We start from the raw sequence: 25,843 nt of genomic DNA, 5'->3' as shown, positions 1-25,843 counted from the left end.
ATTAAAACTAAATCAAACTTTTGAAAGCCTTAACGATCACCAAATCATATGAAATTTTGTAGAGGTGATCTACTTATATAGACCTAAGTTATGAACGGTGGAGATGTAAAAATTCAATTGGGAAGTGGTGTAATGCCCTATCCCTAGAAAGTGGCAAAAAATAAGGATCCCTCAATGGAAGGGGGCTGAATTCCTGATAAATACATGTTTTGATTCCACCCAATACGACACGATATGTTGTTTTAGGCTTTTAGCAAATCTAATTACCACCTCTCAACAGCACAAATGAGAAAATACATTACCTGAGCAACCACACATCTTCCATGCAGTAAGCGAAAATAAAACGTGACACATTAGATTTTTACAAAAAGAAGTATCGAAATACAACAGGTTTCATGTGAAGTATGATTAGTATCTCCAACGAGTCAATTATACTGCTCTCAGTTCTTACCTTGTCCAGAACAGCAAGGTAGTTACCGCACTACTAGAAAGCAACATGGGTACTAGCCTTAACTGCTTCTCTCTGTTCCCATTGATGACTTGAGTTCCTAGGCAACCCAACTATTCAAAATTTTCGTTAACCAATCAGTAATGGGGTGCTAGACAAATTTGTCCACGGAAACAGAGTTAGTTAAATGTGGTGGTTTTCCGCTCATCTACTTCATCAACCTCTCCTCTCCTCCTATCACACACTTCTATATAATAACACTCCATCCTTCACTTCCCACCATAACTCTCCCTCCTCCTCTTCATCTTCTTCACTTCAAACTCTAAATTCTCTAGATCTCAAAATACAACTATGGAGTGCTGTATGATTGGACACCTAAAGACTCAGCCTTGGTGGGTTTTGGCTCTGTTCACTATTGGCTCCTTGTCCATACTCAGATTCTCACTCTCTGTCCTCAACTGGGTGTTCGTCAATTTCCTCAGACCCGCCAAGAATCTCAGAAAGTACGGATCTTGGGCACTCGTCACCGGACCCACCGACGGCATTGGCAAAGCCTTCGCTTTTCAATTGGCTCGCAAAGGCCTTAATCTGGTCTTGGTCGGCAGAAGCCCCAGTAAGCTGAAGGACGTCTCCGACGCGATTCAGGCCAAGTACGGCAAGACCCAGATCAAGACCGTCGTCGTTGACTTCAGCGGCGACCTGGACGAAGGGGTGAAGAGGATTCAAGAGAGCATTGAGGGTCTGGACTTGGGGGTTCTGATCAACAACGTTGGGATTTCGTATCCTTATGCGAGGTACTTTCACGAAGTGGATGAGGAGTTGTTGAGGAACTTGATTAAGATCAATGTTGAAGGGACCACTAAGGTTACGCAGGCTGTCTTGTTGGGGATGTTGGAGAGGAAGAGAGGAGCTATTGTTAATATTGGGTCGGCTGCTGGGATTATACCCTCTGATCCTCTCTATGCTGTTTACGCAGCTACAAAAGGGTAAGTGTTTTCGGATGCGTGTATCGAATTGGTGTTGGTTTTTTGTGAATGTGTTGTTGAAAGGGTGATGTGTTTTGCAGGTATGTTGATCAGTTCTCTAGGTGCCTTAATGTGGAGTACAAGAACAAGGGGATTGATGTGCAGTGTCAGGTATTGTTTCTATGTTTTAAGTCATTTCGCTTTCTGTTCATTTGAGCTCTTAGAGTTGATGCTTACTTGATAAGGTAATGCTACTTGTAGGAGTGAAGATGCTAGCTAGCTGAGTTGTAAGGTTTTAGGTTACTTGAGGTTAATCTATAGTAGTGATATTTAGTAACTTCTCATACTCATTTGAGCTTAGTGTTGAGAACTGAAAAGTTGATACATTTAAGAATTGTTGTTTTGTGGGTTGAATCCTTAGAGTTGATGCGCTTACTTGATGCGTAATGCTACTTGTATGAGTGAAGATGCTAGCAAGCTCAGTTTAAGTTACTTGAGGTTAATCTATAGAAGTGATGTTTAGTAACTTTCTGATACTCATTTGAGCTTAGTGTTGAGAACGGGAAATTTAATCCATATAAAAATTGTTGTTGATCAGTTGCAATGATTGTTCTACATAAAACAAAAGTCTAGTTTGTGGCACAAACACATAAAACTCATCTATTTATAATCTTATGTGCTCTTTCCTTGGAAACTAATGGAGATTATTTTGGTTTCTTGGTTTCTTCTTCATTCATGAACTTTTCACTTTGTATTGAGGGTATCGTATATTTGCGTGGCCGGATATATCATTTCAGTTATGTGCTGATGGTTAAGTAGTGCGATAGTTCTTTTTGTTATCTGTTTTGGTTTTCAGAGGTCATTCATATTATTGAACTTTATTTCTTATTGGTTTTGAATACCACCAAAAAAGAAAAAATTGGTTATGGAAAACTGAGAAGTGTTTAACATAAGTTAGGATCGCTATACTGCAAATTGAAGACTTATGAATGTGACGGGCAGTCAGCAATGATGCTCAGTAGCTTGATTGTATTAAAACCTCCAACTGTTGAGATACCGCAAGTTGAGATGAGTCATGTGCATTCATGACTAAAATGGATAGCCTACCCTCTTACCCTCTCATGCTTCTGATTGTTACCCTGTAGTTTTTTGGTTTAGTGCAGTACTAATTGTTCATTAGTTAATTGTTCAATAACTAATGATACACATAGCGTTTGGTTTAATATGATATCTAATTTGAGGAGAGTCAGAAGATAACATTGTCATGACTAAAAATCTATAATGTGTGGTTTAGTGCTACCTGTTGTGCTTTGGATGTTTGTCACTAGAGCTCATTGTTAGTCTTGACTTTGCTACAGAGTTCGTATCATTTACAGAGGAGTTTCTCTTTGCAGGTTCCATTGTATGTGGCAACAAAGATGGCATCTATCAAGAGGTCTTCCTTCTTTGTACCATCAACTGATACTTATGCGCGGGCAGGTTTAAACAAGATAGGCTATGAAGCTCGTTGCACTCCTTACTGGCCTCATACTCTTCTTTGGGCTTTGGCAGCCTCAATCCCAGAGTCCATTTTTGACGCATGGCGACTTCGATTTAGCTTAGGCATCCGAAAAAGAGGACAACTCAAAGATTCAAGGAAGAAGGATTAGACCTTTTGACAAATTTCTAGCGAGAAAGCAGTTTGATTTAGCAGATTAGAACTTGTTAAAGTTCATTGTTTCCTGAGAAGCCATCCTCTGTTATATGTTTTTGATTTCCATGGTTTTTGTTAATCAATAACTTCCCTCGTTCAGAAGTTTCAATAAAGTATTTCCCTTCCCTCTTATGCATTCTTGTTAAATGTTAATGCCCTGAACAAAATGTCGCCTCCCATTGTTCCAATATCATCAATACACCTGAATTATCACAGCAGTCCCATTAATAGCAAATAAATTTTTCAATATGAAAACCACATGATAAACTTTCATCTGGACTTGAATTTTAAGAGCACAAAAGTTCTGCCGCTTTATGTTAAAAAATAAAAAAATAAAAAATAACAAAAAAGAAAAAAGTTCCATTGCCGGGAATCGAACCCGGGTCTCCTGGGTGAAAGCCAGATATCCTAACCGCTGGACGACAATGGATTTAATGTTCAATATGCTTGTGACAAATATTACATGCAAAAGAGAAATCCAAATATAGAAAGAACCGACCCGTTTACCCATATTTCATAAACCTCGCAGCTCTATAAAGCTTCAAGTTGCCCTGCCGCCATTGAAACACCAAAAACTTCTCTGTCTCTGTTTCATGCGCTTCTGAGTCAACCACCGATGGACAAGAACCCGAGCTCCGCCGAGGATGACGTCACTGTGTTCCTAGACACCAGCCTTGACACCCGCTTGGCCATCACCGTCTCCGGCAACGACACCATTTCCGACGTCAAAAGTAAGCACACCCTCTTCCTTGTCTTTGTGCTACGATTTCAAAGACAACAACTTTTTACGCTTCTTTTTGGTTATTGGGTGTTTAAGTTTTAGAATTTACATCAAGTAATGTAATGTAGGCAAAGCTCATATTGTTAGACCCTGAATTACCCAATTGAGTGATTCATATTCATCGTTTCAGTAAGTTTTGGAAATCCTAAGGCTCAGCAGCTTGGTGGGTTTGTGTTGTTTTTAGATTTTTACCATCCCTGTATGGAAATTTGATGACTTTTGATACTGTGTGTGATTGTATCAATGCGTCTGTGTGCAGGGAAATTTGAACATGAGCATCAGTTGAGCTACGGAGAAATCAAGATTCGGGCTTTAAAGGTAGATTAGTTGTGTACTTTAGTTTTTGTAATGTACGTAGTATAGAACAGTTTGGTGGAATTGAGAATGATTTGTGTGTATGTGGTAGGTGGACCGGGGGGGACGCTTGTATCGCCTCTCGGACTCCATGAGTGTTAAACGCGCTGCCGGTGGAGTCAACCAGGAGTGTTTTATGTTTGCTGATGCTTCTATTGTAGAGAAGATTGGTGAAATTGAGCATGGTTTACACAATGTTGGTTCTGATGTACAATTCATTGGTTCTGGAATTTGTGATAATCCATTGGTTAGTGGGGCTGATCGTCCTTTTGATGTTGTTAGTAAAAGGTTGTTCAGTGTTGATGATTCGATGCCATTGCTAATAGAGGGAAACAAGAATAATACTATAGACCAGAATGGTTCGGTGGATTCTGGTAGAGAAACTTCGAAAGATTTGGAAATCAAGCATTGTGATGATGATCATCGCAAAACTTCATTTGGTGAGACAATCAATAGGGCAGAACCTGAAAGACAGGAGGATCGGGTTCTATGTAGTGAGGGGTTTAGAGTTCCCACAGCACAAGACCACAAGGAAGATACCTCAAGGCAAGAAATAAGTGAAGCCAAAAGCAGCGCATCTTTGGAGAAAACTTCACCTGCTGTAAAGAATAAACTACAGGAAGCCGAGCGAAAAAGTGAAGAGCCAGTGCAGCTGAAAGAAAATCATGCTCCAGTTCGTGGAATCAATGAAGAACCGTCGCGGATAGATATTGTAACTCCAGAAGACTTATTAGGTAATGAGGGTGGATATGTTCCCTGTGATACGTTTATTGTAAATAGAACTACTACAGAAGAACCTTGCAGGGCTTTGGCTCCCAATTTGGATAACAAGTCAGACTCTGGAATTCATGGGACCACTGATACATACAAAGAAACTGAAGTTTCAGGCAAGAGCACTGAGATTAGAAAGGATATATCTATGCATTGCAAGACAACAGCAGAAGATGCTTCACAATCTCAGGCAGCTTCAAAGAAAAAGCGCAAGTTTGAAAGCACAACTGATCTTGAAGATTCGTTGAAAGAGAACAATGTCTTGATTTCTGATTTTAACATAGGGACTTCCCAACAAGATGCTTCACAATCTCTGACTGCCCCAAAGAAAAAGCGCAAGTTTGAGAATGTAACTGTTGAAGAATTGAGTAAAGAAAACAAAGAGGCTTCCCAACCAGAAATTGTATCTGAACTCTCGGCAGGGAAAACTGCAAGTACTACCTTAGATGGTTCATTTGCTGAAACCTCAGATATGTTGACAAAGAGTTCAACAAAAAAGAAGAACAAAAAGAAAAAGAAGGCATTGAATCCTTTGCACCAAGTAGTTGATGCAGCTCCTTCTAGAAGCGGTGATATGGAAGAGAGATCTATGGTTGTTTCTGCAGAAATTGATATTAAACATTCAAGTGCAGAAAATGTAGCACCTATCAGTAGACAAGGTCTGAAAGAAGATAACTGTGCTCCTATCCAAGAGTTGCAGGAAACTCCTAAAGCACCCTCTTCACTTGGTGAGTTATGTTTTCTCTGTTGATAGGTGATTCAGTATTAGTTTTTTTTTTGGGTACGTTGTCTTCAAATTAACTAATTTAGAAGTAAACTGGAGTATATATCAGCGATCTTATGGCTCTGTTTCTTTTATAGATTTTAATAATGCTACTCAAGAAAAACCAGAAGGTCATCCTCCCGTTGTTGAAGCTCCTGGTGAAAATGGAACAGGTTCAGCTGAAAAGGTGCAAGAGAAGAGAGAAGCATCACAGACAAATGACTCTGAAGCAATGTTGTCTGAAAGCCAGGGTAAAACAGATGGGGACAATGCAAAACTAATTGTCACATCTGAATTATCGAATAGAAATGAACCTGTCACCCCTAGTAAGAAGAAAAAGAAGAAAAAGAAGACCAAGGATTCCAGTGGTGCCGAACACATTATAGATTCTCAGTGTGATATTTCTTTGGCTGAACCTCATGAAGCTGTACATGGTGAACAGGACATTGATAAAGCTAAGAACAAGGAGAGTAATCTTTCTCATAAAAATGGGAAAGACATATCAAAAAAGGATACAGAGAGTGGCCGTTTAGTAATGGAAGCTGATAAGCATGATGGCAATGAGGTGGAAACTTCACAGCAAGTTGGCAAAACTCCAGAAAATGCAAAAAGTATGAAAAAGAAATCTAAGAGGAAACATGATGCCATGACACAAGATCTCCTGAAGTTGGGAGCAGAAGAGAAAATTGTTAGTCACGGGGATCCTGCTCTAACAATTGATAGTAGAACAGAGGCATTAGGCAGCAAAAGAAAGAACAGTAAGCTGGCAAAGACGACTCCAATTGATCAGTCAGATGCAAAATGTATGGAATCTGGTAGGGAGTATGGAGTTCAAATTGGTACACTCCATGCTGGCTCAAATTTTGTGTCTGAGTCTACTAAACTTCCTTCTCAACAAGAACACATATCTGCTGGGACATCTCTCCAACCTAATATTTCTGGTAACCATGAGGAGGTTTCTTGTGAAGGAGAAGAGATTAACTTTCATAAATATATGGTGCCTAACTATAGCAAGAATAAAGTTGCTTCTGGTGAACTGTGTGCTGAAGAGGTGGCGAAATCAAAAGGAGCGGATAATAAGCTGAAGCCTAAAAAGAACCACAAAGCGGTTGATTCAAGTGGTTGCTCACATGATCTGCAAAGTCCACTTGAGTCATATGATAACCGAGGGATTGGAAAGCCTGATGCTTGCAGATCTAGCTCCATGCAACCGCAAGGATCGATATCTAATGTTGATGTTGTTGTGTCTCAACCTGAGAAAACTGTTTCCAAAAGTGGGACTAAAGCCCAATCATCTGATGCATCTGGTAAGATACATTCCATTCCTAAGGTAGCCGGAAAGCAGAGTCTTGCCGATGGTTCTGCGGCCAATAGCCTTACCAAGAAAAAGAATGAAGTTGTTACTGTATCAAGTTCTAAGATGGAAAAATCAAACATTACACACCAAAATAAACTGGTTACAAAGCATCAATCAGGTGTGACTCAGAATGTTGTAGCCAATGGAAAGGCTTCTGTTAATGATAATGGGGAAGTGTTGAATAGCTCAAAACACAAGAAGAGCTCAGCTACACCAGTGGCCCCTGAGTACAGGTTCGGAAGTGAAGGCAAAGATGGAGTTGTTTCAGGTGCCAGCACCACTTCATCTGATTACTCGTTGTCATCTGAATCTGACTACTCAGATGGGGAAAGCAATGCAGGTATGAACTTGCCAAAAAAAAGCATTTTGTCCTAAAAGGTTCATTTGTTGCAACTTACAGCAGTTGCTATAATTTCTTTGTTATCTGATGCATTGCATTTGCTATAGGATCTTGTGCCTCGTCAGGGAAGAAGGGTACAGGGAGAAGCGGGTAAGTTAACAAGTGTGCGTCTTAAGAACAAAATTTTCATTTTATCTTGTTTGACTTTCAGTAAGAAAGGCCAATAGAGGCGATATTTCCTTTATGTAGCAAACATGATTTTTCATACTCATGGCACTCATATTATTTTCGTGCAGTTATTCTAGCATAAAGGGTAAACCAGCAACAAGGCTAAAAAACGATGAGATTTTTCTAAATTCAAGTGTCTACAAGAAGGCCAAACTTGCAGCATCTCAATCACAACTCGAAGAAGACAGCCAAGCTCCTGAATTTGTTCCAGACAGTCAGCCTGCCTTGTAGTGATGTGACTAAATTTTCCAAGTTTTGTGGGATTTTCTCTTTCAAGAGTGTTTGGGGCACTTGATAGGTGTTCCTTTTTGTCCCAAGAGAATCATCTACAATTTGTTCCATGGCTTAGAATCTAATCAATCTATCACTCCCCTATCCTTCCTCTTCTTTTCACTTTATGTTGTGTTATTAGCCAACAGAATCATGCATTTTACCCATTAAAATTGGATCTCGTCTTTGTAATCCATACTTCCATAGTTTGTTTGATTCTATAAACTCTTGTCAAATGTGGAGTCTTAAAGTAAGCAAAATATGATTTAGGCACCATCTTTGGATATCCAATTGAGAACATAGGTATATTCATCCAAATTGTACAAGTATACAAACACTGAATACACCACCATAACATCATCGACCATATCCTAAACTCTAATTTTGAATAAGCAAAAACAAGAATGACCCTGTCACAATGGTTGAACGGCATTGACTTCCCGTTTCCGAAAGACGACCTCTGTGTCCAACCCGAACCCATCAACCTTCCTGACTCGAACCAAGTCGGACCTCCGAAACATCTCCACCAACGGCCGCACACTGAACAAGTCGTTGGCCGAGTACTTATCCCCCCGCTTCGATATCGCCACGTGTAACACGCACACCCCGCCGGCTTTCAAAGTCCGTTCGATCTCCGCCACGAACTTCCTAGGGTACAGCGCGTGGTCGAACACGTTCGAGAATTCAAACTCGAACGTGTCGTTCTCGAAAGGCTGGTTGTGGAAGTCGCCCTCCACAACAAGAGGTGGGTAGGGCACGAGGTCCATCCCTATCGAGTCTACCACCCCGACTTGCTTCAGGGCCGCGACCTCCTGTCCCACCCTGGCGCCGATACAGAGCGCCCGAGAGTTGTTGGACAGGAGCTCTTCCTGCTTCAACCGGGAGAAGAACTCGGAGAAGACCTGGATCTTGCGGTCCCAGTCGCGGGTGGTCCAGACCTTCCGGAGCTTAGGGTTGAGGGTTTTGTTGAGCTGGCGCTGGAGGTAGGTCTTGTAGGAGGTGTAGCCGGAGCGGATGCGGATGTCGGGGACTTGGACGTTGTGCGGCAGAGAGTGGTCGATGATGGCGTTGGGGTGGAGGTTGTGCTTGACGTGGAGGAAGAGGTAGAGGGCAGGGAGGAAGAAGAGGAAAGAGAGCAACGTTATGTATTTGAAAGGGCCTCGTCGTGTTTGACGAGGGCTGTTTTTCAGGTGTGTGGGAGTACTGCTTGATTTCATGATAACCGGCCGGCGCTTCTTTCTTTGCTTTCTCTGTCTTCCTCCGGCGTTTGGTCACTAGGGCAACCACCGAGACGAGTATATTTATCGGGGGCGGAGATAGAGGGAGAGAGATAAACGGGAACAGTTTTATTTCTGTTGGTAGGGTTTTATATGGTAAATGGAACAGAGATCGGTTAGGGGTCACATAAGAATAAGGGAGGGCGTGACAGACAATATTGTTAGTGAGTTAGTGCATGCGAGATGGCTCTTGTTGTATGAAACAGAAAGAGAGGGAAGATTAGCATGAATGGAACATTTGGACCAACACCTATATAAACCATATATAATATGCTTTAGGAGGCTCCGGTGGTGATTGGTTTGAACTAAGAAGCAACGCCCAAAGAAAATGTGGTGTAATTAGTGCGCATGCACTAGACAAAGTGGGATACTTTAGTGTGAAATGTGATTATTATTTTGATCGTTGCTTACTTGCTTTTAATCGATCCTGACGATAGTTGCGAAGTGCTGAAATGTGGGATTAAGGACGGCTCTTGGCTCTTGGCTCTTGGCTCTTGGCTTTTGGCCATTGGCTTCTTAGCCTGGTTTGATGTGTGATAAAACTGATACTCAAACTTGTTTGTTCTTTGCTTTCGATGCTGGCTAGCTAGTTTGTTTTTTGAGTCTCCTTTGATCATAGAACCCGGCTATCATCAAAACGTTACATTGATCAGCAAAGTGAAAGATATCCATCACACATTGTTTCGGTTCTGTTAAATTTTCAGCTTAGCAACTTAAGAAATTGCAAAGTTGTTTACGCTATGAGACTCGTTGACTATTTCCGCATAACACACACTTTATCAAAGCTTGTCTTGTATGACGTATAGGCCGGAATGTATTGTTACCGTATAACCATCATGAACGGTCGTATTGTAGCTATACTCATTAGCTAGCTGATTGAAATACACATTTACATCGTGTCCAATTGTCCATATACGCTCATATACAGTCGTAACCTCCTTTGGAATACTCATTGTTATGTTAATCTTCATCGGAACAATAGGGTTGTTATGCTCATTACTAAAGTTGTTGAAGAGATTAAATATAACCAAGGTATATCTTTTTTATCAGAGATTGAATCGATCATCAAAATCAAAAGAAGAATTAAGCCAAAAATTAGGATACATTCTGAGAAAAAAAAAAATCTTCCATTACAGAGTAGCCAATGAAAGGCTTATTTATAACATTATGTCCATATATGGTCGATCGTAACATCAATCTTTTATCACAATGCACTAGAATATATTGGACTAATTTTAGTTTACCCCCATCAACTTTAGGTTGATCATCATATTAGTTTTTCTTCTTTCAATTTCATTAAAAACACCCCTTAACTCCCAATTTTCATCAGCCGCACATGTCCAAATCTCCAATCTCCATCTAATTCATCTGTCAAGTGATGACTTGATATCAAGAAAAAAGAAAAAAGAAAAAATAAAAAATAAACAAATTGCATTCAATCCCACCAAAATCACTAACGGTAGGAACGAAGATGTGTATCGATATGGGGGAAAAATGGTCCGAAAGGTAACTTTCAGAATTTAACTTTCTTCTTGATATCAAGTCATCACTTGACAGAGGAATTAGATGGAGATTGGAGGTTTGGACATGCGCAGCTGATGAAAATTGGGAGTTGAGGGGTGTTTTTGATGAAATTGAAAGAAGAAGGACCAACATGATGATCGACCTAAAGTTGATGGGGTAAATTGAAATTAATCCATAAAAATTTATAGAACTTAGTAGCTAGGTGGAAAAAGAACAGTTGCTTCCTCATCCTCAAAATTGATCACTGTACACTTAATTAACAACATTGATTTAATTAGTTGACACAAAGATGCATATGGAGTGCTTCAATCTCATAGGTTATCTGCTGTCTATAATTTGCTGTACCGATCGATATTAGGAGGAGCGGCTCAAACTGGACTCTAGATACAATCACATCTTGTAATGATACACAGTTAGTTACACATCAAGATGATCGAATCTACTGATTAATACTATTATCTGAACACTTGAGGATTTGATCAACAGGGAATCGAACAAAGAAGCAAAACTAATTAACATAAAAGGAGATATATAATTGATTACATAAAGGTGCAAATTGCAAGTGATTATTAACTTTGTGACATCGCACCCTTTCACAAAATCCAGAACCGATCGTATCAATCCTGAGACCTCATCTTGTTAAGCTGGTTCAAAGCCGGTTGTAGAATATTGTAAAGCACCCAAAGAATAGCCGGAGCCACCACAATGAGGAGGAGCTGTCCCCTGCTGTCACCGGCCTTTGCAGCTGCTTCACCAAGCACGGCCATTTCATTAGCAGAAGCTTCAGGAGTGGACACGAACCCTGAAGCTGCAAGTCCGCCCAGCCCTAGACCAACGATGACGCTCTTGTTGACCATGCGGTTGATTTGGTTGAGAGCAGGCTGGAAGATGTTGAAGAGGACCCAAGCAATGGCGGGAATGATGGGGAGGAGGAGGGCAAGGCCACGGTTGTCACCTTCGGCGATTTGAGCGATTTGTTGAGCAGCCAAGGCCGGTTCGGAGGCGCTTATGGTGGCGAAGATGGCTCCAGCTAGGGCTGAGCTGGTTAGAGTACCCTTGGGGAGGTTTTGGATGGAGAGGAGGGAGATGGGTTTTGTGGGGGTGATTGGTTTGAGGTTGGGGAGTTTGGCTGAGTTGGTGGTGGTGCTTAAGCACTTGGCGTTCATTAGTGCCATTGTAGTAGCCATTGTTGCTGCCATTGATTACTTGAGCTAGCTTTGGATTGATTTGCTTGAGGGTTTCAGGTATAATGCAAGGAAGGAGGGATTGATAGGCTGCAATGGTTGGTTGCTGGTTGTAGTTGAAAATATGGAATATAGAAGGGTGGGGTAGAGGGAGGGAAATGAGAACCAATGGAATGGTGTTATGTGGATTGTTTTCTTATCCAGAGAGAGTGTGATTGGTGGGATTTGGACCTCATGTTCGTACCCAACACACTTTCTTATCTCTTTTTGTTACTCTGAACAAATTTGTAGCTAAGTTCTTCACTTTGTCTTTGTGGATAAAATGAGGCTACATACACATATGGCATGCCAATCAAGTTCTCTTTTTCCTCTAAAACTCTAAAACTCGAAGATGGTATAGTTGCATTAATTGATGCACATATGTTATGATTTTGAAACTAGGTTTCATATGTCTAACCCATTTTCTATTTTGTATATGTCCATTGGTCATAATTACAACAGAATCAACTCCTCTTCTATTTCTCACATTTCACTAAATTGATCGAAATTTTTCAACACCAACATGACTGGTTTAACAAACAACGATTTCAGACTTAGTGAACCAACACCATCACTAACACGACCAATTTCGGTCTATTTTCGGCAACCTTCCGGTTCAATTCAGTTCCGGTTACTTTTCGTCTGTTCGGTTCGGCTTGGTTATTTTGGTTATGGTCAATTTTCAGTTGCCTTATGTCTAAAGCAAGTGACTTCTAAAATTTGACTTGGAGAATGAAATGGACTGAAGCCAAGACAAAACTCCATGGGCCTATAGATTCTCTGAACTTGGGCTTCGCCCTCACCACACCCAATAGTGCCACTAACAAACATGAAGCAAACCAGACGACACGTCGTTGTTCAGATATTTTGCCCAGTCCCAGCAAAACTGGAAACCAGAAAACCCAACACCAAAACCTCTCCTCCTCATCCTCCCCCATTTCCAGTGAAGCAGAGTCTTCATGCTCTCCTAAACCCAACCTCAACCTCCTTCTAGGGTTTTCAATTTCCCCCAAATTCAAAATCCCAATCCCTCCAAAACCAAAATGGCCACTACTCTATTCTCCTTCCACCCAACCCCACTCCTCTCCCCGCCGCCCAATCTCCGCAACCCTCTCCTCCCCCGCTCCCACCGCCCCCACCTCCTCCGCGGCTCCCTCGCCGTCGCCCGCCTCGGACTCGGGTCGGGTCCAATCCCCGACCCGGAACAATCCCTCCCCGCTCTCCACGACCTCCTCTCTAAAGCCGAGAGCTTTCTCTACACGGTTGCCGACGCGGCGGCGACGGAGAATCTGAGCAAGAGCAACAACGATTGGCTGTCTGGGATTACGAACTACCTTGAGAGCGGGCTCAAGGTTTTGAAGGATGGGCTCTCCAGTGTTCATGTTCCATACTCTTATGGATTCGCCATTATATTGTTGACTGTGATTGTTAAAGCTGCGACCTTTCCTCTGACGAAGAAGCAGGTCGAGTCTACTATGGCTATGCTGTCGTTGCAGCCTCAGATAAAAGCGATTCAAGAACGCTACGCCGGGGATCAGGTAGAAATTTTGTTACTTTTACCGTGTGTAGTTTACTTCATGGATTTTGTTATGAGCTGAAGTTGTGTGTTTAATGTGTAGGAGAGAATTCAACTCGAAACTGCAAGGTTGTATAAACTAGCTGGCATAAACCCCTTGGCAGGTACAGTTTGTTTCTTTTTGGTTGGATTGATTTCGGAGGTTCGATTTGGATTTTGAGCTTATTGTTTGTGGTTGTGTTGGTAGGATGCCTGCCTACGCTTGCAACGATACCGATATGGATTGGTTTGTATAGGGCTCTTTCAAATGTGGCAGATGAGGTGCTTTACTGATTTCGTGTTTGTTTTCCATTGGTTTGTTAGCATCTTGTTGTTTGTGGTACTTAAATGTTTAATGCTCATTTACTAGGGACTCCTTTCGGAAGGGTTTTTTTGGATACCCTCGTTGGCCGGTCCTACAACGATCGCTGCTCGAAGTAGTGGCAGTGGAGTCTCTTGGCTTTTCCCTTTTGTAGTGAGTATTTTCTTCATCTTCAACGCTTCCTTTAGTTTTATGTGTTTATATTCGGCATGAGCTTTACAAGTTTGAAAATTAATTTGTGGAATTCGTAATCATTTTTGGTCGCCTTGTAATTTCTCAGGATGGTCATCCACCCCTTGGCTGGTCAGACACCTTGGCATATCTTGTCTTGCCTGTTTTGCTGGTTGTCTCGCAGTATGTATCTGTTCAAATTATGCAGGCATCACAGCCACAGGTCTGTCTTTTCCTTGATCTGAATTGGCCTGGTTAACCTAGCACTTGTAGGGAATTCTTATGAGTCTATATTTCCCCTAGGTGTACCCTTTCATTTTATTAACAAATGCTGTAACTTTCAGACTAACGATCCAAACATGAAGAGTTCTCAAGCGATTACCAAGTTCCTTCCTTTGATGATTGGTTACTTTTCTCTTTCAGTTCCTTCGGGTCTAAGTCTCTATTGGTGAGCAGTTGAGAACTTTAGTTTTCTGAATAACAGGTTCTTTTGTATGTTATTATTATTGAGATTTCGTGAATCGTAAATCTCCATCTTGATGACATTAGTGATTTTTCTTTTGGGTGATAGTATTGTGTATGTTCTCTTACGTATTTCAAATATGTGAATATAGGTTGACAAATAACTTACTGAGCACAGCACAACAAGTATGGCTTCAAAAGTTCGGGGGTGCAAAGAATCCAATTAGTGAACTAAGTGATACCGTGATCAAGGAAGAGGAACCCCAAATTCGAAAGTCTGTCTCTGCAACGAAGTCTGTCTCTACTCTAAATCCAACCAAATCTGTCTCTGCTCTTACTTCAACCCAAAAGGATGCCAAACAAGAAGTGAAGTTGACGTCAGAGGGTCTGCGGCCTGGTGAAAGGTTAATAGTTCTTACTGTCATTTATATCTTTTTGCTTTGCTTATAGTTGCTATCATCCTAATTTGAGAATACTTTTCAGGTTTAAAATGATAAAGGAGCAAGAAGCCCGGAGAAAAAAGCAAAGAGAAGAAGAAAAGAGGAAACTTGAAGAGGCAGCAGCCAAAGGAAGTCAAAAAACTAATGAGATACATGGAGAAGCCAGATTACTTGAGAAAGAAAATGGAGTTGCAGTTGAAGTAGTGGTTGAAAAGAGAGAAGAAGTTGAATCTCGGACCACAACTCATAATTCCTCTCGTGTTGGAGTTCCTGTCAATGGTGATGGGTCCATAGAGGAATTGAAGGAAGATAAGAACACAGTATCAGGTCAGATGGAAAGCAGTGAAGATTCTACTATTCTAAATGATGGGCACGAGTCACACGAGAGTAGAGAAAATCAAAAGGTACATACGAAGTTTTGCTTTGCAACCTGAATTTTCATATGCTTGCTGTTTAGACTTGCATTCTGATATGCAACTGCCATATGTACTATATTTCAGGAAGCTATTAAAGTACAAACTTCCACAACCACCGTGGATAATAAAACAGTATCTGAAGAAGGCAGAGAGTAACAAACCATGTAGCATATGCATTCTTAATTCAGTAAACGAGTCAAGCTATTCATGTTGAGAGGATTGTTACTGATCACCCAACTAGAATATGGATAGGACTCGATTCATCCTAGCCATTCTAAGCAATCAGGGTTGTATATTATATCCAGGAGAGATGAGTAGGATCTACGAAATTTTGGGGTTCACACTCTGTGGCTTGAACGAGTGTTTGAATACATGTTCTGCAGAAAACGTTCCTTTCCCTTATAATGCAATTTTCTTTATTATTTTGGTGAAATGGGAAAATTGGATAGGAAACATAGAAGATGTATTGGACTTCTTCTTTCTTTGTTGTTCATTGTGTAGCCACACAACTTATGAATAAATGATATACAAATTCAGCTACTGCCGTGTAACAGTGTTGTATGAGTTTCCTTTCCTTTCCTTTCACAACTCTTTTCTCAGAGTTCTCGTTGAATAGAATTATTGATGTAACATAATCTGGAATGTCATAGTCTGGTTGTTGAGATGATTCCTGGAGACCTGGAGTGTCCCTTCAACTTTGAATGATTCAGGTCAGTCATTCCTGATGAATTTCTTGTAACCAAGAACTTGTTAAAACAGATGAGGGTGGTTACTGGTTAGTCTTCTTTAGAGAAGCTACTCATTAGGTAGCGATACCTCGATTTGTTAAATATACAAATGAAATTCTATCTTCTGGAAAAGAAAAAGAAAAGCACAACTTGGTTTCTCCGATTTGTATCGTTTGGACTGTCTAGGAATCTAGGATAGCTTAGAAACCAAATGTTCTGGCTCTTTGAAACGTAATTACATGATGAAATCTGCATACATGTTCTCAAATCATGTTGCTTTAGGAATTACATGAACGTACGATTATATCAAAATAATAATCTAAATAATGACATCAAGGCTTGTAACTAATTGAGAACACAATAAGTTCCTTTGTCCGCAATTATCAAACGAGCTTAGACAAGTGTTCATATGGAGGCATGGAGCTGTCACACACATGCACAACAAGTTCATGCCAAGCAATTTCATTTAGTCTCTTCATGCCCTTAAGGCTTTAACATAGCTTCTTAATCATCATCCTTGTCTTAAGTCTTAGACTCTTAGTTAACTTGTTTCGAAATTAAACTTCCATAATATCTTCAATTTTCCAGAGCAATGTTGCACTGCTGCAGATGAACTTCTATAATCAGGGGCGGAGCCAGATTTGAGAAATCGGGGGGCCAAACATATTAGCAACTAAGTTTGGGGGTGCCACACCTAAAAAATTTCCATTGTTTCTAACAAAGTTGATTAAAATTAGTAATAGTTTCAAAGGTGTCAAAGTACGAGTCCATGACACTCTTTGGTCTCTTCTTAGCTCCGCCAGTGTCTATAATGTACGGAACTTGGTATACGTACATTGGAGGGATCAGAATGAAACCTCTGACCTAATGTAATCGTAATATAATGTCGCTAGCTTAGCATGCTTATATAATTAACACAACTACACAAGATTAGTTACAAGATTAGACAGATATGATCATTCAAACAAAAAAAAAAAATGGTGCATGCTGTCTGTTTCACGACTGCGGACTAATTGCTGTTTAATTGCTGATCAATGCCATAATTGGAATGAATAATCATTATGTTAATGGATTGTGAAGCTGACCCCCATACTTGCGTCATCGATCATTTTGTTTCAATAATATATGTTTCCAAAACAAGAGTCATTAGCATAACAATGCATGATTAATTGAGATCGACTTCCTAACAAATTTACGAAGCTTAAATTAAGACGTGATGCGTATGTACGGACGTGTACGTCTTTAGCTGGTTATTTACTTAATTTTCTTGATTAGCTAAGGGTTAATAAGCAACCCTCAACTTGTTTTTTAAAATCGTGGTTATTTAAACTAAAAAATTTTAGATAAACAGATTTTAAGATTTTACCAAACAAAAAATCTATTCAAAATTGTGATTACTAGTGATTTTAATTCCCAAAACTCAATACCAAATTGGGCACATGATTGGCAAATTTTAAGGTAAGTACATACTAGGCTCACTTAGAGTTTTTCAAGTTTTTTACTCGAGAGAAACATAACTACTAGAGACTCATAGTGATATTAAGAGCTAACTCATCATGATTTCAGTGATACGTGAGATAGCTCAAATTCGATTGTAAGTAAATTCAAAGTATCAAACCTTGGAATGTAAAGCATAGTCTAATTAGTACACTCCTTTTGGGGGAACTAATCTGAGACAAATTAAGCAGAAAGAATGGAGTACTCAATTGGTGGAAATGTGATCTTGTGTTAGAAAGTTAATGATCACAATGTCACTTAATGGAGCTCCAAATCTTAGGAAAGACCATCATTTTTACCTTTTGGGTTTACTTTTTAACTGTTTGCATGCGCAGGTGAAATTGGCTTTACAATCTATATATGATGCCTTTCTTTTTTGCCAGCTGAAGTGTTCAAGAAGGTTGTGTCACTCATAATGGAAGCCTATGTTTCTTTGCTTGCAACTTTTGACAGCTAATTGAGTTGCATGTGGTGTGTGTGTCCTCTTTAACATGCACCTTCTTCATTCATCGACAGATCCACCCTGTTGCTTTCAGATGATGATGATCCATCAAGGTTTTGTTTTGTAAAAACAAAATAAGAAAACTTTAACTCCCAAACTCACAGTTTTGGAGATTTCTTTTCTTGTAACTTGAGTCTAGCTAGCTCCTTAATAACAAAGAGACTCCTGCAGGATATATTTCGGTGAGAAATAGCATCCCCTTGTTTCAGTTATTTGGGTCGTTCTTCAAAGCTCATCTACCTAATATTAAGATCGATTTTTTCCTCATTTGCAGTTGTTATTAGCAGCCGCATTACAATGAGATTACCTAATTAATGTAGAGTTTCATTTGTATTGATGTAATAATACGCTAGCTAGGTTTCAAGTTCAACAGCTTGCATTTTGGATTTATATATGCTGGGTTAATGGAAAGGATCCAAGCAATTTTTTTTGGATGATAAGGACGTTTTGATGCAACAACTTCTGGCAAATTGGAACATTTCCATTTTCATTATTTTGATATTTTCTGACCTAATACTCAATTACTTAAGCTTTTTAGGTTGATTCAATAGATTAACTCAATTCTCCTACACAATTCTTAATTCTCCACTCTTCAATCTTCATCACAACTTGAGCTAAGGTAGATACTTCAAAGTGCATAAGCTTCGGAAATATAAGTTGAGAATTCAATTATTTCAAATATAACTGAGATAAAAGGCTAATTTCTAAAGATGTGTTGAGAGAGATTAATATGTAGATATAACTCATATAAGTTCAGGTGAGGATGTGTACTAATTTCTAATCCTGCATTGTGTGCAATTAGACCATGATGACGACATCCCAAATTCTAGTTTCCTAAACGACTAAACGTAAATTGACTTTCTCAAGTGTATAATATTTACACATAATGTAAGCAAATACAGAAGGGCAATACAGAATCATCAACGCTCGTATGTAATGTCCAAAGCCAAATAGCCGATATAAATTCCAAAATATGAAATTGATTCCAATACGTAAACAGGAATGAAACACTGCGGCCTAGAAAGTTGGAAAACAAGACGGCAAACAAGGCTACTAAAACGTGCAAATTTGGACTACATGAGTAGTTTAGAGTATGTAAACCTCATGGTCCTCTCCCCTATGTTACATATAATTGGCAATATTGATCACTATATTTAACATTATCACTTTGCTTAATGTGGATTGATAGTGTATCACATACTAACGCATAAGTAATACGATTGTTTTATAGAGAAATGTTTAGAGAGATGATCTGCATGTTAAAAAAACATGCGATGATATCATAGATAAGAGACTATCACTCATGTATAAGATCATTTACATCTTACATAGTTACACGTATATGTGTACACAAACATCATTACAATACTAACACATGTCTATTATCATAAGTTAGTCTATACATGTATGAAAATTGCTATACAAAAGTTCCCTTATAATTGATAATACACACGTATTGATCATTGATATTATTAAAACTCGTCCGAACATAAATCAAAATACTTTAGAACACTACCATCAAGTAAATGTCTATTCTAACAACATCTCTAAGAACATCACACTACTTAAACACCCTACTAATTTGATTCCAAAACGTCTCAAACAAGAAGAGAAAGAGCTGAAGCTGTCACCATCCACCAACGAAGCAACCACCAATGAGACCCTGAAAATCATTTTCACTCAAACTCACAAAATTGTTTGAAAGGAAGCCTCCGTCCGAGTTTATGTAATCCTCAATCTCAAATTCCAATATAATTTTCACCTCAGATTCCGTAAAACCATAGGATGAGATAAAATCGGTCATGGAGAGTTAACAATTTTACCATAGTGATCAAAAGGGAAGCTTACGTGTAGCAATGGGCATAGTAGAAATATATAGCCAAAGTAAAAGCTTGATCACCGTCCAAACAAGATACCACCTCATCTTTAGGAGAAGAAATATATAACGTAGAAGGGAGTCACCTCTCAATCCCTCATTGTATAAAAACAGAGAAAATAAAAAAGCTCTAACTATTCATAATCATCATCCACTCTCTCTCTCTCTCTCTCAAACACAAACCAAGAATCCTCCCTTCCTCTTCTTCTTCTCTCTAAATCCTTGACAGAATCCTCATACCAAACCACAGCAGCCTTTTGATCAAAAACCCACTTCCTCTGCTCCATATTTTGATCCCCAAGTTTGGCTGGTTTTATTGGTCTCTAAGAAAAAAACGTTGAATTCTTGCAATTATTGAAGGGATGCAGATGGGTTTTGTGCAATCGTGGGTTTCTCTGATATGTAATCTTCATCTCTGAGTTGTTGGGTCTCGATCTGTTGCGATCATAATGTAGAATTGAACAAGTTGCTTATGCATGTGATTGTGTTCTGTTTTCGGTGGATTCTCTCATTTATTTTGCTTAATTGGTTGTCTGATCAAGTACTCTGATTGGTTTTGGATTTCTGTGATGGTTTTGTGATCTGGGTATTGCAAAAGCTTTGATCTTTCTGGTTATTTCCTTGCAAAACTTTGCTTTATAACTGCAACCTCTGTTTTTGGTGTTCAATGATGGAGGCTCCATTTGCTTACTTGGATCGTTTTGATCGGGCTGATCCGACCCGTTTGAGTTATAATGAGTTTACATGGATCAAGTTTTCTATTTTGATGTCAAAATTCTTTCCTTTTTCGGGTGTGTTTCGGCGGTGGGAATATCCATTCCCGGAAGACTCGTATGCTTCTCTTCAAAGTCACCTTCTTTTAGTTTACATCAAGTTTACCAAACTGTTTAAAGGGTTTGGGTTTCTTTGTTTAGCCCCTACTCAATTGGAGGCTCTGAAAAGCTTTTTGATTTGGTTTGGTTGAACTGTGATCAGGTGATTCGTGTTGAACTATGATCAAGTTTTGTTTAATGTTTGGTGTTTTGATCTGAAGTTCTTTGAATGCTCAAGTCCCAGTTCATGCCTTTTTGTTTCTTTGACACTATTCCCAATGACATGTTGAATGGACATAACTTGTTCTTGTTGCATTATGTGTTGATGTACTTGCTGTCATATACACAGTTTTTTTATAGGTATGCTTTCCATTTGTAGGTTTGAGCTAGACATGAAGTTTGTTGACCAATAAGAACATAATTTTGAAGGTAGATACTGATACATAGATAAGAACATTATGAATTTTGAAGACATTAGATGCTAATGCTGGATATTTTGAATTTCCGAAATATTAGAACTTCTTCTTTGCCAAGCTTGGCCACTGCGAATTTAGGCAGTGCCAATGGATGCCACAGCAAGCGGAACCCCAACCATACAATACCATAACATTCCTGACCAGCCAATTACCACCATTGTTGCCACTCCTGTACCAACATATGAAAGGCGGCAACGCCATTGCTTTGGGACCTCCTCAACCCCTGGAGAGTTCCCTTTAGCTGCCAACCCCTCAATTGTCCTTCATGTCCTTACTGCTTGTAATTTGGACCCTCAAGACCTTGCAAAGTTAGAGGCAAGTGACTGTTGCTCTATGTTTTGATTTCATCGAGCTGCTTTAAGTCTTAGATTTGGTGATGCTGCCGTTTTGATTTTGGACGTGTGTGTTGCAGGGAACATGTTCCTTTTTCAGGCAGCCTGCAAACTTTGCTCCTGACTTTGACTTGTGCATATCTGAGCTTGCTGCTCTGGACATGTGCCAAAAGAGAGCTATATTCAAGCCAATGACAACTGAACAGCGTCAAGAATTGAAGCAAAAATGTGGCGGTTCATGGAAACTGGTCCTGAGGTTTCTATTGGCTGGAGAAGCATGTTTCAGAAGGGAGAAATCGCAGGCAATAGCTGGACCTGGCCACAGCATTGCTGTGACTTCTAAAGGAACTGCCTACTCATTTGGTTCTAACAGCTCAGGACAGCTTGGACATGGCACAACTGAAGAGGAATGGCGGCCTAAGCCAATCAGGTTGCCAATTTTTGACCACTCCTTAGAAACCATAGTGTAAGTTGCGAGATTCAGGAAAAGAGAAATTGTTGACTTAATGGAAATCCATTATGTTGCAGATCTCTGCAAGGCATACGAATTATTCATGCAGCTGCTGGCGCTGGTAGGACAATGCTGATCAGTGATGCTGGGAAGGTGTATCACTTTGGGAAGGACTCTTTTGGTGAGACTGAGTACGGGGTTCAAGGATCAAAGCTGGTTAGCACTCCACAGTTGGTTGAGTCCTTGAAAGATATATTTGTGGTGCAAGCTGCAATTGGAAATTTCTTCACAGCTGTGCTGTCAAGGGAAGGCAGGGTATATACAATTTCTTGGGGAAGTGATGACAAACTTGGTCACCAAACTGAACCAAATGATGTTGAGCCCCATCCTGTGTTGGGAGCACTTGAGCATGTACCTGTGGTGCAAATTGCAGCTGGGTACTGCTACCTTCTTGCTCTGGCTTGTCAGCCTAATGGAATGTAAGCATTTTCTTCTTCTCTTTGCCTCCCTGGCCTCAAAATACAATTTATTAATTTAAAAGAAAAAAGCCTGTTTTTTGACACCAAGAAACTACTTATACCTAATTTTGTTCACAGTTTTTGTGAACGAGTAGAATGATATATTGGTTTGTCATGCATGCCAAGTTATTTTTAGGCCACATCATAATCTCCTTATAATTGTTTGTTCCTTGAACCCCAAATTTTAAGCTTTTCTTACTGTATTCAAGATTATAATTACTCAATCATATGATAACCATTTCAGGTCTGTTTACTCTGTTGGCTGTGGCTTGGGTGGTAAACTTGGGCATGGTTCAAGAACTGATGAGAAGCAGCCGCGACTGATTGAACAGTTTCAGCTTTTGAACCTTCAGCCCAAGGTGGTTGCGGCTGGTGCCTGGCATGCTGCTGTGGTTGGCCAGGATGGACGGGTTTGCACATGGGGTTGGGGTCGTTATGGGTGCTTGGGTCATGGGAATGAAGAGTGTGAATCAGCTCCTAAGGTTGTGGAAGCATTGAGCAATGTGAAAGCTGTGCATGTAGCTACAGGAGATTACACAACCTTTGTGGTTTCTGAAGAAGGGGATGTGTACTCATTTGGCTGTGGAGAATCAGCTAGTCTTGGACATAACTCCGCTGCTGATGGACAGGTATTTCTTGTCATTGCTCTTATTTAATTAGATACTCTAGGTGTGCCTTGACAACACTGCAGAAAGTCAGCATGTTCAATGAATTGTGAACATGGTTGATGGTTCCAGAATCTATTTTGGAATCACTTGTTCAATGGTATTCAAATCTTTCACTCTCATCTTAAAATTGTATACACCATTGTAAAAGATATTTGATGTTTTCCACTTATATCAAGATTCTGCATATTGGCACAGTTACTACAGCTGTTTATTCTGTCAGCAGATTAATAATGATCATGCACTACACAGAGATGGTACATTAATGGCATGTTAAAGTGACTGAATCGTTTCTTTGTTGTTTATTTTACAGGGAAATAGGCATGCAAATGTATTGGCTCCAGAGCTTGTGTCATCACTCAAGCAAGTAAATGAGCGGGTTGTACAGATCAGTCTCACCAATTCGATATACTGGAACGCTCACACTTTCGCACTCACTGAATCAGGGAAGCTATATGCATTTGGGGCAGGGGACAAAGGTCAACTAGGAATTGAGCTTGTTGCCAATCAGACTGAAAGGGGAAATCCAGAGCTGGTTGATATTGATCTCAGATAGTTCATCAATATCAATACTCAAATCCCTTTCCCTACCTCACCATCAATCCATCATGCTTCATTTATCCTCTAATTTATCTTCTTCGTGACTGATTGCATTTCATGTTTAGATTTCCATGTCCATTCTTGTACATAGAAGAAACAAAGGATTTGTGAAGGTCCAAGCTAGGTACATAGGGACCTAAACAAATACATTGGTTGATATTTAAAAAAATTGGTTGCCTTAGGCTTTAAGTTGTTGATAACTAGTACATTTGTCAATGTCCAGTTCATTATTATCTCAATTTGACCACTTAGTTGCTGAATCCATAGTTTCCCTCTTCTTGATGATCAATGTTTGCATAAGTTGTAGTCTTTCAATTGGCATGAAAATGTTGTTCAAAATCTTATCGTTGGCCATTACGACTGAATAGGTTGGAGGGGCTTTGGCTTTGAGTACATAGTTGCCTGTAAACCAGAAACAGTCAAGGTAATAGCAAGGTTTTACCTAGGGGTCTTTGATCCGAAGTCCAAACCAATGATATAACTTATCAATCCAGGCGGCTGGCTTCAGTTGTAACTTGTAAGTACTACTAATTTCAAAAACCAAAATATTGATATTGGAGCTGAGTTACCAAAACTTGTTCCTTCATATTATATTCAGAAAACTGAGTTCCATTCCCAAACATTGGTCGATCTCGTCCTTGCTTCTTATCCCTTAAGTGAACAATTGGAACCATATCAGTTTCATGACTAGTCGAGCCGTCGAGGTAGTGATATTCCGACGCGGCAACGCCCAACGTTGAACACTAGCTGCTCTCCGGCAACAGAATAGATTCCAGGTAGGCGTCTTGCTTCCTCACATTCATCTGAAATCCCAAGTGATCGATTTCTACTTACTTGTCCCGGCCCACATCCATGCATGGACTAACAACTGAAACTCTCAGTCTCCTCTCCACAATATGGTTCTGATAAAATCGATCACACATCCAAATCCATTCATCAAACTCAATCCAACGCCCTTGATCAAAACTAAAAGTCTAAAAACAAACGTGTCTTATTCTTTTGTGCTTCGATCACGTTGTTTCTATCAGTGGGGAACAGGCAATAATGCAACACATGATCCAATCATTCAGTTATCCCACAGCGGTTATTATATAATTCTGTTTATAATTAAAATGCAGATTCTACGTACGAATCGTATAGGATCGACTAACTGGGTGGTGTCCTTGATTGTACCACAAGAAACCTAGCAATGCTCGTGATCGATGAATCAGATAATGTTAATCAAATCGATCAAAGAAATCAATAATTTTGATGCTAGCTAAGTAGCTAGTTTTCCTTAATATTAGGGCAGAATGTGAAAGAACAAGCATGCATGTGAGGGAGTTGGACGCTCGACTCAGACCTGGTCCTCAGAGAGCCCTGGTCTTAAGGGCGCACATTAACTTGCATGTTTTGATTCGATTCTATATATAATATAGTCTGTTGAAGAATAGGGATTCTCTACAATGACACTGTAGACCAATTGAAAGGGATGTAGCGTTTGTTTTGGGTACAAAATGTTACGGGTTCGAATCCTATCATCCCTACCTATAACTTATCTTCTGAACAGTAACAAGGGAGATCAATTAAAAAAAAATGGATACATAAAAAATCTTTAATTTTTTGATAGTATAAATCCAAGACGTATTGGGGTTACAAAATATTCTTTATGATAATAAAGCGCTCTTAGCTCAGTTCGGTAGAACGTGGGTCTCCAAAACCCGATGTCGTAGGTTCAAATACTTGCGCAATTTAAACGTAGATCACAGTTCCTAGCTTGCACAGAAAATGTAACAAACATGCATCTGAGTGATCAAACTCCATATTTTGGACCTCTAAAGATCAATCTATTGTCATATAATCATGTGTAGCATATGCATTTCGAATCGGTACCCTAACGCGGATAGTTAATTAGGGAGAAGAGATGTAGCTGGTTTGCCATTGTGTCTGTAGATGTAACATCTTTTGGTTAGAACGACAACACACGACGAAATTTAAACTTAACTAAACATTTACATAAAGGTGTAGTTGTATAGTACCATGTATT

General features: G+C 39.7%; 6 protein-coding genes and 1 non-coding gene across 7 annotated transcripts; 4 read left to right on the top strand and 3 right to left on the bottom strand.

Moving 5' to 3' along the window:
• The first annotated feature begins 615 nt into the window (after nt 1–615).
• LOC101311243 (very-long-chain 3-oxoacyl-CoA reductase 1-like) lies at nt 616–3,335 on the top strand. The gene is made up of 3 exons (XM_004309960.1): nt 616–1,434; nt 1,515–1,584; nt 2,808–3,335. The coding sequence occupies exons 1-3, from the start codon at nt 800–802 to the stop codon at nt 3,060–3,062; spliced, it is 960 nt and encodes a 319-aa protein (XP_004310008.1). The 5' UTR covers nt 616–799; the 3' UTR covers nt 3,063–3,335.
• A 129-nt stretch (nt 3,336–3,464) lies between these two features.
• On the bottom strand, nt 3,465–3,536 carry TRNAE-UUC. Its single transcript has one exon. It is a non-coding gene; the product is annotated as a tRNA-Glu (tRNA).
• Nucleotides 3,537–3,674: 138 nt separating this feature from the next.
• On the top strand, nt 3,675–7,931 carry LOC101312020. The gene is made up of 6 exons (XM_004310121.1): nt 3,675–3,837; nt 4,147–4,205; nt 4,294–5,740; nt 5,874–7,472; nt 7,580–7,622; nt 7,769–7,931. Exons 1-6 carry the CDS (start codon nt 3,723–3,725, stop codon nt 7,929–7,931), a joined length of 3,426 nt encoding a protein of 1,141 aa, XP_004310169.1. The 5' UTR covers nt 3,675–3,722.
• A 331-nt stretch (nt 7,932–8,262) lies between these two features.
• On the bottom strand, nt 8,263–9,474 carry LOC101310954. Its single transcript, XM_004309959.1, has one exon. It carries the CDS (start codon nt 9,185–9,187, stop codon nt 8,384–8,386), a length of 804 nt encoding a protein of 267 aa, XP_004310007.1. The 5' UTR covers nt 9,188–9,474; the 3' UTR covers nt 8,263–8,383.
• Nucleotides 9,475–11,136: 1,662 nt separating this feature from the next.
• On the bottom strand, nt 11,137–12,069 carry LOC101310664 (photosystem II core complex proteins psbY, chloroplastic-like). Its single transcript, XM_004309958.1, has one exon. The coding sequence runs from the start codon at nt 11,968–11,970 to the stop codon at nt 11,389–11,391; it is 582 nt and encodes a 193-aa protein (XP_004310006.1). The 5' UTR covers nt 11,971–12,069; the 3' UTR covers nt 11,137–11,388.
• A 968-nt stretch (nt 12,070–13,037) lies between these two features.
• Nucleotides 13,038–15,897, top strand: LOC101311726 (ALBINO3-like protein 1, chloroplastic-like). The gene is made up of 9 exons (XM_004310120.1): nt 13,038–13,532; nt 13,614–13,674; nt 13,758–13,831; nt 13,920–14,024; nt 14,152–14,265; nt 14,387–14,490; nt 14,657–14,908; nt 14,988–15,348; nt 15,445–15,897. The coding sequence occupies exons 1-9, from the start codon at nt 13,038–13,040 to the stop codon at nt 15,514–15,516; spliced, it is 1,638 nt and encodes a 545-aa protein (XP_004310168.1). The 3' UTR covers nt 15,517–15,897.
• A 4,212-nt stretch (nt 15,898–20,109) lies between these two features.
• LOC101310374 (probable E3 ubiquitin-protein ligase HERC1-like) lies at nt 20,110–23,977 on the top strand. Its single transcript, XM_004309957.1, has 7 exons — nt 20,110–20,365; nt 21,155–21,204; nt 21,292–21,566; nt 21,664–22,013; nt 22,112–22,513; nt 22,797–23,181; nt 23,531–23,977. Exons 3-7 carry the CDS (start codon nt 21,339–21,341, stop codon nt 23,771–23,773), a joined length of 1,608 nt encoding a protein of 535 aa, XP_004310005.1. The 5' UTR covers nt 20,110–20,365; nt 21,155–21,204; nt 21,292–21,338; the 3' UTR covers nt 23,774–23,977.
• The last annotated feature ends 1,866 nt before the right edge of the window (nt 23,978–25,843 follow it).

The sequence above is a fragment of the Fragaria vesca genome, unplaced genomic scaffold (genome assembly GCF_000184155.1).
Source record: "Fragaria vesca subsp. vesca unplaced genomic scaffold, FraVesHawaii_1.0 scf0513160_u, whole genome shotgun sequence".
NCBI lineage: Eukaryota > Viridiplantae > Streptophyta > Magnoliopsida > Rosales > Rosaceae > Fragaria > Fragaria vesca.
Note: the sequence above shows the minus strand (reverse complement) of the source record. Positions and strands in the feature narration are given on the sequence as shown.

What these genes read in the sequence shown, in the direction of transcription:
- LOC101311243 (XM_004309960.1), top strand. Translation starts at nt 800, where the DNA reads ATGGAGTGCTGTATGATTGGACACCTAAAGACTCAGCCTTGGTGGGTT. An exon ending in GTTTACGCAGCTACAAAAGG is followed by an intron (nt 1,435 to 1,514) that starts GTAAGTGTTTTC and finishes TGTGTTTTGCAG; the next exon opens with GTATGTTGATCAGTTCTCTA. An exon ending in GGATTGATGTGCAGTGTCAG is followed by an intron (nt 1,585 to 2,807) that starts GTATTGTTTCTA and finishes TTCTCTTTGCAG; the next exon opens with GTTCCATTGTATGTGGCAAC.
- LOC101312020 (XM_004310121.1), top strand. Translation starts at nt 3,723, where the DNA reads ATGGACAAGAACCCGAGCTCCGCCGAGGATGACGTCACTGTGTTCCTA. An exon ending in TAAAGCACCCTCTTCACTTG is followed by an intron (nt 5,741 to 5,873) that starts GTGAGTTATGTT and finishes TTTCTTTTATAG; the next exon opens with ATTTTAATAATGCTACTCAA. An exon ending in AAGGGTACAGGGAGAAGCGG is followed by an intron (nt 7,623 to 7,768) that starts GTAAGTTAACAA and finishes ATTTTCGTGCAG; the next exon opens with TTATTCTAGCATAAAGGGTA.
- LOC101310954 (XM_004309959.1), bottom strand. Translation starts at nt 9,187, where the DNA reads ATGAAATCAAGCAGTACTCCCACACACCTGAAAAACAGCCCTCGTCAA.
- LOC101310664 (XM_004309958.1), bottom strand. Translation starts at nt 11,970, where the DNA reads ATGGCAGCAACAATGGCTACTACAATGGCACTAATGAACGCCAAGTGC.
- LOC101311726 (XM_004310120.1), top strand. Translation starts at nt 13,038, where the DNA reads ATGGCCACTACTCTATTCTCCTTCCACCCAACCCCACTCCTCTCCCCG. An exon ending in TGGCATAAACCCCTTGGCAG is followed by an intron (nt 13,675 to 13,757) that starts GTACAGTTTGTT and finishes TTGTGTTGGTAG; the next exon opens with GATGCCTGCCTACGCTTGCA. An exon ending in AGAGTAGAGAAAATCAAAAG is followed by an intron (nt 15,349 to 15,444) that starts GTACATACGAAG and finishes ACTATATTTCAG; the next exon opens with GAAGCTATTAAAGTACAAAC.
- LOC101310374 (XM_004309957.1), top strand. Translation starts at nt 21,339, where the DNA reads ATGGATGCCACAGCAAGCGGAACCCCAACCATACAATACCATAACATT. An exon ending in AAGACCTTGCAAAGTTAGAG is followed by an intron (nt 21,567 to 21,663) that starts GCAAGTGACTGT and finishes TGTGTGTTGCAG; the next exon opens with GGAACATGTTCCTTTTTCAG. An exon ending in ACTCCGCTGCTGATGGACAG is followed by an intron (nt 23,182 to 23,530) that starts GTATTTCTTGTC and finishes TTTATTTTACAG; the next exon opens with GGAAATAGGCATGCAAATGT.